The following is a 14,807-nucleotide window of genomic DNA, read 5'->3' as shown; positions in this document are numbered from 1 at the left end:
TGATAATAGTTCTTCAGAGTGATGAAAACTGAGTGCTTTTCTTAAATAACAGAAAAGATCCCTGACTTTTAAGAGAAGCCGGTCATTGCTGAGCGTGAATGGTCTCGCTGCACTCTAGCAGCTCTGTCAAGATGCTGCTGTTGAATTGTGGGAAGCCAGTTTTGTGGCTCTGCAGGCATGAGGGATGAAACCTGATGGTAGGTTCTGCTCTTCTGATCTCTTCTAAAGCTTTCCTGATCAGCCTTTCTTCGGGATAGCTGTATGCTTACAACCTGTGGTATCTTTACCTCCAGCAGTGTTTTTAAAATAGAAGCTACTATTCAGGATTTCTTCTAGGGAAAAATTAGTGGCTCTCTTCTCCTGGTTTGTAGTAATTTATTTTCAAGGTAGAAGGAAGCACTGATTTCTTTCATGTAGGTCAATGTAGAGTTGCTATATAGCAGTTGCTTTTACTCAGTTGCAACTTAGACTAGCAATTAAATCAAATGATAACAAGGCCTACCATGTAATTTCACTGCTCCATTGACTTTCTTGGGAATTGCAAAGGACTAGGGCAACTGTGGTAATCAAAATAACTTCTGTGTCACAAACCCCCTAGAATGAGCTGTTAAACCTGCTCTACTGCTCTGCTAAGCAGTGATCCAGATATGCCGTCATTCAGGCTGCGGGCACTAAATTCAGAGCTGTTGGGAAAATTAAATAACCTTTTTAATGGTATCAGTTCTGCTTGTCAGAGCTTACCTAAATCAGTGCTCTGCTGAAAAATAACTTTTTTTGCAGTGGGATATCTTATTAAGATGCCTGTTGTAGTGTCTGAGATCTTCAGTACTGTGTTACTGATGGACTGTGAACTGTTTGAGGAGATAGCGGTGAAAATTATCTATACTCATCTGCATATTTTGCTTATCTTTTTTATGAAAGCAGATCCTGCACTATCAGCTTGCAAACACAGCTGGTCTTTCTTAAGTTATGTGACTCATGAGGCTACCAAAGCACTTACCTTGTGTTTTAGCACTTGTATTTTGATTTTTTTAAACTGGGCTTTTTGGAATGGCTGCTCTGGTTGCAGAACATCTCATCTGTGGGGGAATCCTTCCTTGTGGTGAAGATTTCTTGATACTTTTATAGAAAAAGCAAATAGCTAGAACTTGTCTCTTAGGAGAAGTAACCACTCTCCCACTTCACCTAAAAGAAAAAGGAAATGAAAGAACTCTGGATTATTTGCAGCTACTGTATTCAATGTAAAGTGTAATGGGTCACTTCTCTATAAAGAGTTGCTTTTGCAGTCTGAAATGCACTGATACTTCATTGTGAACCGCTTTTCACTTTGCTTGTAGAAGTGCCAGGCTGTATGTAGCTCCGCACATATTTTAAGCTGGCGGTTCCATTTAGATGGTCCTGTCTGCCTTTGGCTGCTCCTTGCTGCGCCGTCCCTTCTTTCATGAGGACAGCTGCTTGTACAGCCACATTGTGAACCCTATTGAGGAACTGATCTGGTGAAACTAACCCAGTGAAAGAGAGGTGGTTAGTTTTCATCCAGATCGGTTCCCCAGGGTGATTCACTGAGCAGCTGCACAAGTGCTTATTTATGGTGGTACAAATGAGGAGGGCGATGCAGAACTGAGAATAAGCAGCAGAGTTGGCAGCAGGGCGATTTGGCTGGTGCCAATGATAGCTGAACTACAACACAGTGGGTTTTTTGTTTTGTCTATTGAAATATCTTGAGCAAAAAATGATATTAAACACATAGGAGGCAACACTTAACAGAGATTTGAAAATTCCCTTGAAATAATACTTATTGTCACAGAACAGCCACAAGCTCGTGATGAGGAATTTTAGAGCCTATTTGAACTGTCTTCTGGATATGTCTTCATAGCTGATGGTCTCCTGGCTAAAGCTAATTATCTTTGGTCAGGAGAGGTTAATTAACTCTGAATGCTGCCTCTGTGGAGTTCTGAGGAAATCTGAGTAACGCAATATAATATCAGCAACAATGTAGTGGGCAAGCTGGAAGGTTTATTTTCAGGATCCAAGTCCTTCTGTCATCGTGACCTCATACTAAAGAATATGAACAAGAAAATTGTCCATGTAATTGGAAACTTCTTCCCTATCAGCTAGGCTAAACGGACAAGTAATGGGACAGGAGGGAGGTGGAGAGTGATGACTAAGTTAGTGATTTAAATAGACATTCATTACCTGTTGCATGCTGAGTCCTGAACTGTGTTGTGGTCTCACAGTCCCAGATTTAATGTTCCTCTTCCAACTGGTTTGGGAGAAGTGAGACTTTAGAGTTTGGGATAAATTCCAGACTAAGGGTGCACAGAAGTCACAAACCATGGAGATAAGGACTCTGCTCTTGTCCAGAGATGTAGCTGTAGGTTATGACACTCCACAGCTTTTTCCAAACCTCATTGCATATAGTGAAAGATGAGAAACTTGTTTGGCTTTGCTTGAGGGCTACTTCATTGTAACATACTACTTAAACCAGTCACACAATTAGTTTGCAATCCTAAAAAGACCTGGAGAAAGTTACCCCCTCAGCTAGATGCTATGTGGGCTATTCTTCTTAGATTTTAAGGGATTTAAAAAAAATATCAAAAATGAAGGGGGAGATGTGTAGGGCTTGACGTTCGGAAGATCTCGCGATGTCATGGAAAGTTAGAGGGTTAGTCACAGCCTTGTGATGTACCTGTAACCCCACCTCCCCTTGTTAGTATAAAAGGAATTAACTGCGCAATAAAAGGCGGAAGTTGGCGCTCACACTGCGTGTGTTATCTGTCTCTTTCCCTGGTCCGGGCCGACCAGTGATCTAAGCGTGGCACCTTGATATGTAGCGAATGCTACAGAGATGAACATGATACATGACTGATTTGTATGCTACTGAAGTTAATTAAAGGAAAGAAATGGCACATAAAATCCTTGAATCATTTTTATAGGGAGTGCAATGTATGTTCAAAGCCACTTCTTAAGGAGTGTTTAAGTTGCTTATAAAAATGGCTGTTTGGTTTTTTTTAAATTTTGTATTGCACGTATATAGTAGAGGTATTTGGGCATCCCATCTCAGGCTCTGTTTTTAGTGTAACTCATAAATAGACGTTGCAGGAATGAATCTACCAGTGGTTTTGAGTCTGTCATGTGAGAAATTTAATATTCTTCTTATATATTTCCAGGAAGGAAAACTATTATATCACTTAGGTGATACTAAGTGATATAAAGTGTCACACTTTGATTCCAAAACAGATGATGGCCTTTCAACTCTTCTTAAAAGCCTTTCAGGACAAGCGGCAGAGAAGTTGTCTTTTGGTTTCAAAAGCATTTTGAATCTGCTTTTGGTCAACGTGGGAGTGTTTCTTTTAAGGTGGATCCAGACTTAACAAATTAACAAGGTTTTGGGGAAAAAGTAGTATGCTGTAAAATGCACTCTGTGGTAAAAGGATGCACCAAACCAGTTGTTTGAGGCTTGTAGGTGGTTTGTGGTGATCCAAAAAGGATAGGGAGCCATTTGTCAACGCCCCCATGGTAGATGGATGAGACACTGGTAGGTTGAGAGATTGATTGGGAGAATATGATACTGAAGGATTTGGTGAGAGCTTTATATATTTGAAGTGGCAGTTTGCCAAGTGCTAAGTTCATGGTAGTCTGTTTTAAGCATGCATGGGTTTTCAAAGTTAAAATAAGAACCATAGCTAAGCAATGATTTAAGACTGGACAGTCCTACAAAATTGCTTTGTTAACTAGTTGAATTTAACAATAAGGTAATAATGTTAAGTATTTGTCAGAGATGAAGGGCGTGGTATGCTTTGAAGTTGAGGATTTTAGCCACAACTATTAAAGCTGTTTGGCACTTAGAGGAGGGGGGAGAGAGAGGGATTGATTCATTCTGATGATTTTTGTTTAAGATACAGTATTGTAGCAAACTAACATAGTGTTGGAGTTGGATAAAATCACCTAAACTAAAGATTTTAGTGACATATTCTAGTGTATTTAATCCAAGAGAAAAGGACTCAGTTATCCAAACAGATGGTAGCTGACAGACATCAGAAATTTGACTGTGCCCTTAATTTTCCCTGAAAATCTGGATATACCTTTCTGATGTACTTTACTTTTAGTTAAGATTGTTACAGTGGTTTCCAGGATTACTGTAATTTCAGGAAGTTTTGTTCAGCCAGTTATGTATGGCTCTGGGTTAGGTGGTGGTTTATTTTGGAGCTCTTGGTCCACTAGTGCTTGTTGAAAATAGCTTTGGCTAGGAAGTGTTTCCAGGGTGATGATGCAGAACACCTGGGTGACACTGCTGCTGTTTGATGCTAATAGTGTCACATATTTGCTTGAAACTGCTCAAATAGTTGGGGTGATTTAAATATGTAGAATAAAAATTATGTATAGGACATGAGTAAGAATAGCTTGTCTTGTATATCAGCGTTGCTTAATCTGATCTCATAGGTGCTAGTTGTTGCTTGTCCAGTCAGTGGCTTTGCTGAATGCTTATTGTTTACACTAGCTTTCTGCCAAAGAAAAAAAATTGAGTGCTTGGTGGGATTTTTTTGACAATGGTGCTTTGGAAATCATTAAAATGCTTTATTACAATAAAAAAGGGTTCAATTTAATTTAAGGAAGTTCTTTAACTATTTACATTTTTTTCTTATTTTTAGCGCCGGCTTCGTCATCTTCGGAATATCGCTGCACGTAACATTATCAATAAGAATGGTTACCGCCTCTTGGATACATACTTCACTCTTCACTTATGTGATAACACCAAGATATACAAAGGTACACCAGGCTTGCTATCAACTTTTTTACCACTTAATCTTTGAATTCTTATGGTATGAATTCTTTGTCCTTTTTTTTTTTTTTTTCCTTGACAACCTGCTGCCATTGCGTCACACATACTAACAGTGGAGAAGACCTCTTTAGTTTCCTGAACTTCATAAAAGCTTTCAGTGTTAGCAGCCAAGGAAGCAAAACAGATGACAGATTTGGTAGAGTCTCTTAAATCAGCCTATTTTTGTTATTGCTCTCCTCTCCCTGCCCCCCCCAACAATTTAAGAAACTTGGCAACTTCAAGAGCACAGAAAAGTTAAAGCTTTTGGACCCTTAGTTGCTTTGTGTGGGGGAGAGTGTTCCACTCTGTGCGTACCAGTTATTTTACGGAGCATAAACCAGCACTTACTATTATTGAAGTTTTCCAAAAATAGAATTGTCAGCCAATGACACAAAGCATTCAGGCATCTGTTCTGCTTTTGATAACTGTGAGTGTTACATCTCCTTTCTCTTTAATGCTTTGCTTTCCACTGCAACGTATAGTTCTTCATTGTGGAGAGATATTATTAAAAATATACATTTATGCCCCTTTTGATGTGGTCAACAGTTGGAGCTTTGTAGGCAAATTTTGTTTTTCTCCTATTTTTTATTTTCAGCTACTGTAGTTGAACCTTGCTTTTTTTCAAGGTCATTGTTTCAGAAGGGTAAGAGTATGTAACTTGAGCTTGCTACCTGGATTTTCTTGTAGTGGTTGGTTGAACCTGTAACTGATCACCATTTCTACAGTGTTTGGTGTAAGGGACTGTTCTGCACTCCATCAAAGCTTTATCCTTAGACTCCAATGGACTGAGGGATATTGTACAAAATCTGTATTCCAGCCTCCAGAGCTGTCTACCTAAAGACTTTAAGCTCTTATTTTGGCTGGGGAAGCCAGGGTCCATGTGTCAGGACTTGCTTATTTCCATTCAAATACAGGGTTCTTGGCACTTCTGTGAGGTAATTTGGCTGTTCACTTTCTAAGCATCTGGAACAGGTCATCCTTGCTCTTCAGGAAAGCAGTGCAATTAGTGTATCCATGCTGCACTCCTCCAGGAAGATGTTGTATGACAAACTAGTCGCTTTGTGAATGTCATCCAAATATTGTAAAGTACTGAGGCATGTTCTTTCCCCAGAAACCAAAGCCTCAGTAAATCTTGAGGATTATCTTGGGTATAAAGATGAAATGCTAAATTTAAATAATGACTTCTAATAATTAAGTGTGAATGAGTATTTTTAGTCAAAAGCATGACTGCATTTTAAAGTTTTTCTCATGAATCTGTTACTGATAAACTAGACCCACTAGCATTTGTCTTTCATGAGTGTTACTTATTTTAGCTTTTTCTATTTCAAATACTAAGATTTGTATCAGTGTTTAAGCTAATCTAAAGGTGTTTTTTACTCATTTTTCTTTAGAATTTTATAAGAGTGAGGTGATCAAGAATTCTCTGGTAAGTTATTTTAATATGGAAAAACTTTCTTTTAAAAATTGTATGTGTACTGCAGTATATTGATTTCTTTGCTGAATACCATAAGTGTTAAATGTTTATTTCCACTCTCCAGTTCTGCTGGGAGCATTACATTCTTCTTCTCAGGTTCTTTTCACAAGGATTGGAATAGTGAGTTACTGAATAGTAGAAATGCATGTTTTTTACTGGTTTAGCTTCTTTCAGTATCTAAGAATTGTATGCATCATAACTCAGGTTTGTTTACAGTTCATCTTTTTTTTTGTTTTGTTTTGTTCTAGCTGGTGTTGGCAACAGAAATAGCTGCTTTTATTTAAATGTCTGCAAATTGCTTATTCAGAGAGCACTTGTATATTACTTTGCTGGGTGTACAGATTCATTAGAAGCTCATGCTTTGCAGTTTAGCAGCTTTGGTGTAGAAGTAGAGGCTCTGCTTGCAACACCCCAAATAAAGGGAGAGTCAAAACAGTGTTGCAGAATATACCACTGATTTCTTTGAACATCTTTTGTATAGGTAAACAGTAAGGAACATGTACCTGCACATATAAACTTTATATTCTTTGAAGAGCTAATAGCTTTAAGAACTGAAGTTTGAAAATGCCTTAGAGTTTCTAAATTTTCCAGTTCAGATCAGTGAATGGACCAGAACTGAACTGTTTTACAACTGAGAAGGGGTGGGTCTCTTGGTGGGAGTATTGTGTTGCAAGTCTTAGGTAAGGAAGTTTGAAAACCTGCTAAATAGACATTTTAATGTCTTCATTAACAAGGTAAAACTGCACCATTTATGGCACACTAGGCTGTAAATGCTTTGAAAACCTGCTGAATGGAGGAAAAGCTGCTTACGTCTTCAAGGCTGTTAAATTGTCCAAGAGACATCTTCCTTGAGACTTTAGAATTTTGAGTTCTGCCTATTCTAAATCAGGAAAAGGAATAACAAAAAGGGAATCTAACCAAAGGAAACATGAGATGGAATGACAAAAATCTAAATAGAAGATGTCTTGAGCAAATTCTGTACATCATCTATGGGTGTTTTAGTGGCTTGTTATTCTTGGGTGTGAATAACTACCAAATATCCCTTCTCCTTAGGAAAACTTGATTAATGCATTCCTTCTGTGATACTTACTGGGTAAGTTAGTGACAACATCTGAGGATTGCCATCAGCATCAGTCAAGGAGAAGAATGTGAACAAACCTGTCAATAAATCATGCAACCTTAATTATTGGGGAATAGATAGACGTTTTAAATTGAACTTGTGCAATGTAAGGTATACTCTAGTTTTCAGAAGCTGAATTATAACTTGGAAAGTTATTTCCACTTTAAAGTTCCTGATTTGGCTAAACTGAATTAGTAAATTCTGAAGTAAATTCTTCAACATCTTGTAGTGGGAGGAAGCAGAGCCTGCTCTGAGTTTCTGAAGTACTTTACAGCATGTAGCTTTCAACCCAGGAATTCTTTCTAGAAAACAGAATAAGGAAGCAGCAGAGCCTGTTGGCTTCAACTCTGTGTAAAACTTGAAATGGCTGGTGTTCATTATTATTAAGGTTTTTTTAATCTTTGACATGAACTTGCTACTTTCTGAATTGTCAATTTTAGGACTACTTTCAGCTTGAGTTGTTTTTATCCCTCTTTGAATATCTACAGAATCCGACATGGAGGAGTCTGGACTTTGGAATAATGCCTGATCGTCTTGATACCTCTGTCTCTTGTTTTGTTGTGAGGATCTGGGGTGGCAAGAAGGAGCACTTTCAGCTTTTGATTGAATGGAAGGTCAATCTAGATGGGTTAAAGTACTTGGGCCAGCAGGTAATGTGAAAACAGTTTGTCTCAACTTTTTACGTAAGGAAACAAACATGTGGATGAACAAATAGATAGAATGCTAAGAAAGGCAATGAATGCATTTGAAGGGTGTATTTTAAAGTTTGATTGCAGACATTCATGTTAGCTTACCTCAGAGCTCTAAATCTTGACTAGCTGAATATTTTAAGTTATTGTTGACTCAGCCTCTCAAATAATACTGCTAGTACGTGGTGCTTTAAATTGCAATGCCTCAATTCGATGAAATAGCGATATGATTGTACATATAGTTAAATGAACATAGATCATAATGTTTGTGTATATTACAGTTTTAATCCATTCTCATGGTAGTGATATCCCATCAAAGATCTCCAGTCCAAGCAGCTTACTGTATAAGGCCTGTTCTAATGCTGCTATTTGTCTCTTAGTAGTAGCCTTTTGAAAGAGGTGAAAAGTGAGGTGTTTTCTGTATCGTGAAGCTTATAGTAAAAGGGGCTCAAAAAGAAACCCATATCACATAAATAATAAAAACCAAAAAATAGGGTGCCTTTTGAATCAAATAGGTTGTCCTAATTCCAATGGGCACTTTTCGCTTGATTAATTGATAGGATCTATTTAGAATAGATCATAGTTTATTTCTCACTTTAAAAAAAAAAATATAATAATTTAGTTTAAATTGGGGTGTTTCAAAGCCTGGGAAGAAAGCTTTATAGGAAACAACTGCTCTAGCTTCACATGGTGCATTGATCCTGGTCAGTACTCTGTGCACTGGTGGGCTGGGAGAGAGTCAGAGGAGCAAAAGTGAGGGAAAACTCATGGGTTGAGATAAAGACAGTTTAATAACTGAAAGGAAAAAAAAAAAAAAGCGGGGGCTGGGGGGAGAGAACAACACACAAGTGATGCAAAGGTAGTCAGTCACCACCTCCCACCAACAGACAGATGCCCAGCTAGTCCCTGAGCAACAGCTACTTTGCAAAGACTGACCTGTTTTTTACTTCTAAGCGTGATGTTATATGGTCTGGAATATCCCTTTGGTCAAGTTGGGTCAGCTGGCCCAGCTGTGTCCCCTCCAAAGCTTTTGCACACCCCCAGCCTACTCACTGCGGGGGCAGAGTGAGAAACAGAGGAGGCCTTGGTGCTGTGCAAGCACTGTTCGGCAATAGCTAAAACACTGGTGTGTTACCAACAGTGTTTTAGTCACAGATCTAAAACACAGCACCATACGGACTGCTATGAAGAAAATTAACTCCATCCCAGCCAAACCCAGTACCCTTCATATTGTAGCTTTCTTTCCGTTTGTTTTTACCAGACAGGAGAGATGGCTCCCTAAATAATACGCTCTAGTGCATGGTTTTATTTGAAATAATGTTCTTTGCATTAATAGTAGGATTTTAGCTATAATACTGCATGCTAATTTTGTGTCTACTATGACCATAAAAGCCTAATTTTTAATTATCTTTTTAGGTAATACCATGTGAAAGCTAATTGCTCTTGAGACTTACCTCTTTGATTAGTTTCCTGGTCTCTTAGTTTTGTCAGCTGGAAATGCAACAATAGGAAAGATGCTCTGGCCTGTGTTTCTGATTTCAGGATAGAATAGCTGAACATACTCAGTGACCGTTATTAAAGCTGTGAAGCAAATATATTCTCTATGGTTAAATTCAGTTTTTTCTTAGGTTTCATGTTTGTCTAGAATTACAGGTGCTGAAAAACTGCATTTGACTATCAAACAGAGCAATTTATGCTCACTTGCAGTGTAAAGTCATAGCAAGCTGACCGTAAAATGATTTTTCTTCTCACAGATACATGCAAGAAACCCAAATGAGATTATTTTTGGTCTCAATGATGGTTATTACGGAGCTTCATTTGAACAGAAGGTAAGGGTATCTCATATTTGTTCTGGCTTGTTAGTACTGGTGACAAGCTGCAATTCAACTTCTAAACTTAAATTTTCACACTTGGATGCTCAGAACATTAAAATGCTTAGTTTTGAGAAGAAATACTTTTTTGACATGACAGATAAGAACTGTTATCTCGCCTCTGTTACATGGACATCTGAGCTGTTCTGGAAAGACTTAAAGCATGGCATTTTAAGTCCAAAAAAAGCCTGGTTACTGAAAATACGCCTTGACTTTATTCTTTGAGGCATTCAAACATACAACGTTTTGAAAATGGTGTGGCTGTTCAGACTCATTTTCATGGTAAATACAAAAGTCCGCTAAGTTTTGGTTATCACTCTTAAAACCAGAGTTTGTAGCTTCTAAATGGGAAGCTATTTTTTTGCTCTGTTGCAACTCTTTCACCCCATTTTTTTTTTTCCCCAAAGGCTTCACTGTAGTATTTGTGCTTGTTCAGCCAATATTGTGACTGCAGCCAAATTAATTACATGGCAGTGCTGATTACTACATTGATGATGAAAAAGTTTAAACTTCCCTATTGTAAATAGCACAGCTGACAGGGTCCTTTTTTTAATCCCAAATTGCTTGTGGCAGTACTGTTGTTTAGATAGGTTGTATAAGGAGTCCTTGGCTGGAGACAAAATGACTCTTGACGCACAGCTACAGTTTCTGCATTAGCCACAACCAGCAAGTCCAGTCTTGTGGGGATTTGAATGGAGGCTGCGCCTTTATAGTCAGCAACACAGGTAACCATTCTTATGTAGGGAGAGTGGAGCAAGGGACAAGGTGGCTATGTGTACAAAACTCTGGCTGTATGCAAACCTCCAAACTCTGTTTAGTATTTTGATGGTTATCCTTCAAATCGTAGATGGTTTGGTACATAGCTCAGACTCTGCTTCCTGGTACTGTTAACTGAGTTTTCCTGAAGCAGGATGCAATTCTAGTTTTTCATGGTTTGAGTATTAATAAGCTGGGCCTGAATTCAATGTTGGTAATGCTATCCTCTTTCCTGATTGTTTGTTGTCAGGACTTGCTCCCTAGCTCATAAGGCTTACAAGTACATCTTGGTTTTGGTTCTTGTATGTGCTCCGTAGCTAAGCTACAAATACAGTCATAGCCTATGTAGAGCACAAATAATCTCCTTCTTTGTGCTTCCCTATAATTTATTCAGTTCTTTTTGGCTGCACGAGCTAGAAATTTATTTTGTCACCCTGCTCTGTAGCTTCTGATTGCTTTCTTTGTCAGTTCCTTGACCTAAATCTCTTCTTGTATAGTACATACCTCCTGTTTTTAAGTGACTTGTCTGCCCTTCAAGCCAAACTAGTTGACACAAGTAAACTCTTCCTGTAACCTGCAGAAGCTGTGTGCACCTAAGGGGTATTTCTGCTTTTAGTTGGTCTTGCTTCATAATTTTCACGTCAATGCTGGATATTCTAAACATTACACAGCCCCACTTTGGTGGTTATACTAAATACTATGAAGGACCACCTGAAACCTTCTGTAGAAAGGGATTTTTGGTGTCAGGTTTTTTTATCTCCTGTGGTGTTTTTTTTCGTTCTGGTGGTCATAGTGGGTCTCTGTAATACTTCAACACGTCTTAGTAATAAGCCTCAATTTTTGAGATAATACATGGATGGAATAGCAGTTTTTTCTTTGCACTGGCACATATGAAAATTTGTTATCAAAACAGATGCTTACTAATATCATTTTGCGAGTCTAATGAAAACCTTGTGCACAAAGACACTTCAGTCAATGTTGGAAGCATCCTCTATTTTTGCATGTCTCAGTATGGACAAAGTTAAGGTATCGTACTCTTATTTTTTTCCCCATTGCTCAAAAAAATCCTTGTTACTTTAATAATTCTTTGGACTATGAATTAATTGCCAAAGTAGATTTATGGAGTCTTACAATAAAGTGCATTTTATTAGTGTATTAAATGTCTATGTCATTAATTAAGACCACTTATGAGCCAAAATAAGAAAATTGTTGGAAGCTGACTGAACCATTCTGGCAATATTTCATGAACTCAGAGTTTCAAAACACACTGTAGATGTACTTCTGAGCATTGCTTGATCCATCTGGAACTAAATGCAAATTCCCATTTTCTGTCCTGTGAACTTAACTGTAATAAGAGAGGTGGGAGCCTAAAAGCTATTGTAGCAGAATAAACTGAAGCAGGGCAGGAACATTAGTGACTGTCACAACTGTTGTTTTTATTGATGAAAATTGTAGATGTCTTGATTAAACGCATATCTCCCTGGTAAAAAAAAAAACAAACCACCAAACAAAAAAAACCAAAACCAGCAAGAGCAACATGCTCAAATAGGAATATTCTGATTGCTAAATTGTTTAATTTAAAATCAAAGGACTGGAAGCTTACAGCTTTACTAGGTAATGCACTTTAGCTGCTGTTTTAGAACCTTCAAGCCTGCTTGCGTATAAGGTAACCTTCAAAATGCAGGTTTGTGCTCAAAATGCTTGCTTTTTAGGAAGCTCCTGTCATATAAAGGAGCAGCAGCACTCTAGCAGCAACACTGGTGGAGAAATTCTAGGTAAACCAGACAATGGTAGTACTGCAATTTTTGTCTTAAAATAAAATAACCATATCCAGGGCCTCTTTATTGTTGTTAATATCATCACTGACTCTTCACTTTTTTTCCTACTGATGTCAAAAAGCCTTTAAATTCTGTATCCTTGACAATACATAGGTGTTAGAAATTTTACATTTCTTCCATCTCTTCTGTCCAACAGCAACTGAGCTGTTGCTGATATGCAAAGAAAAAATGAATGTTTTCTTTGGGTAATGGTCTTATTCAAGTTGCAGTTTTCTTGCTGCAATGGATACTTAGCTCATGGCAAGAAAAAAGTTGGGAAGTAGGGTTTCAGAAGCCTTTGTGCATGCCTTCTGAGCCCTGAAGGGTATCTTTACTGTAGGTGTCTGACAGTGCTCATGTAACTCCTCCTCTAGTGTTTACAGCTTTTCTTCTCAATGTAAATACAAATGTGTGCTCCCAATATAGTTGCTTTGTTCATAACCACATTTGACTTTCACATAATTGTCCCTCCAACTTCTGTTTTTGTTCAAGCTTTTTTATTATTATTTTGTAGTAAATTCTGGAGCAATTTTGCTAGAAGATTTCAGCAAGATTCTGCTGCTTTTGTCACAATCATGTCCTGTTTATTTTCCTGTTTTCTTTCTGGCATGGGACCACTGGAGCACTTGTTCCTCTCCTAGTTTCATCCTCTCTAGTAATCATACAGTGAAACTCTATTTGGATTTGCTTGAACTGGACCAATGTTTGAATAAGATAGATTTGAGCATCAAAGATTTTTTTTGAAGCTGTCAGCCTGGACTTAAAGTATTCCCAGTCCTTTAGTAGTTTTCTTAATCTGCTTGGTTTTGTCTGAGACTGCATGCTTGTGTTTAAATCCACTTTTTACCCAGGTTCAACAAAATCAGTTCTGAGTGCTATATTAGCTTTCCTAAAACCAGGTTTCTCCTTCTCTGGTTTCCTCTGCTTTTCTGGCTTTCAAATTTTCTTTCAACCATTTTATGCTTGCTGCTACTAATCGGTCAGATTTGCCCTTGCTATTGCAGTGATATCTTTTCAGAAAGTGCATTTAGGAAAGCAAGTATAGCTTTTAGTTAATGACTAGCTTTCTGTTGTCTCCTTAAAGAAATAAAACCCAAACTAGTCTATACAGTTCTCCATAACTCAAGACATTTGGCTGTGGCCAGGGGTATGGGGAAACAGAAGTTTAAGTTAATTTCTTCAGGGATACTGAATTGTAGCTATTTTTCAACTGTCAAGCAGGAAAGGCCCTTATCTTTGGAAAGCTGCATCTCTCTCTCCGGTATGTGGTCTCCATCAATGTAGGTAGAGTCTTTACCTGCATATGCTTTTTTTTTTTTTTTTTTTTAAGCAGCTAGACCCTGGCCACTTTGCACAACCAAAGCCTGTTTGTGTGTTTTCAAATACATGTGCCTATACCTAATAAGTGCTGTGGCAGAGAAGTAGACAAACTCCCCTTTCAAAGCGCACACTTCTAATAACAAAGTTTGAAATGCTTCCATTGCACATACTGCAAGTTTCCTCGGGGTAGAACAGTTTGTATAGGCGACGTGGTGTCTGACTTTTTGGGAATTTCCTTTCAACACAGTGTAGTACAGGGGAAAAAGAAAAGGCTAAAATATGTTGCTGCTCCAAATTCTTTCCTTCCTGAAACTAGTTATTCTAGGCTGTTCCACTTGTTCTCTGAAAAATTTGCACTTTGCCATCTGAAGGCAGTGTTTCTTGAAATGACATAAACTTCATGGTGTAAAATGGTGATGCTGATAGTTGTGCATTTTCAGTTTTCTACCATCCTAGTTCATTCAGGCATTAGGATGACTTTATTTTGGTATTTTTTCAGTGGATATATGTATGGATTTCAGCATGTAGGATCCAACATCTTGAGAATGGAAATGAGGAGCTAAGACAGCTGATGATATGGTGCCTCTGTTGCAGTATGATGCATAATGTAGTGTATAGATCTCACACTTATTTAGGTGGAACCTTATTTTTGGTGGAAAGGAATGTCTGCTGCATGGCCTGTGGCAAATGCGGTTGCGTCAGCAGATGTTGACGTGTAACTCTGCATTTCAATGTCTTCTATATGGAAACATCCTGTTGAGGCAGGAAAGAATACATAGGCAGGGATTGTGGTACTCGGAGTATATCTGTATCACTGTTGGAAAATTAACTGATCATGTGTACCAGCTGGTGCCACTTCATACACTAAAATAAATGCCTTTTTTCCTGCAATCCATAAACTTTCTGACAATGCTGCCAGGTGGTTTGACCTACTTAGA

The 14,807-nt window shown here is 38.1% G+C and overlaps 1 protein-coding gene across 2 annotated transcripts in view; it reads left to right on the top strand.

The window, feature by feature from the left end:
• The window catches only part of UVRAG (UV radiation resistance associated), a 94,352-nt gene that overhangs the window by 13,421 nt on the left and 66,124 nt on the right, over positions 1-14,807 (top strand). For both annotated transcript variants that reach the window (XM_075050252.1, XM_075050251.1), the window contains exons 2-5: positions 4,653-4,770; positions 6,214-6,248; positions 7,905-8,066; positions 9,860-9,934. In XM_075050252.1, coding sequence (XP_074906353.1) covers positions 4,653-4,770; positions 6,214-6,248; positions 7,905-8,066; positions 9,860-9,934 — 390 coding nt within the window. The remainder of the gene's footprint in view (positions 1-4,652; positions 4,771-6,213; positions 6,249-7,904; positions 8,067-9,859; positions 9,935-14,807) is intronic.

Source organism: Buteo buteo, chromosome 18 (assembly GCF_964188355.1).
Source record: "Buteo buteo chromosome 18, bButBut1.hap1.1, whole genome shotgun sequence".
Classification (NCBI taxonomy): Eukaryota; Metazoa; Chordata; class Aves; order Accipitriformes; family Accipitridae; genus Buteo; species Buteo buteo.
Note: the sequence above shows the minus strand (reverse complement) of the source record. Positions and strands in the feature narration are given on the sequence as shown.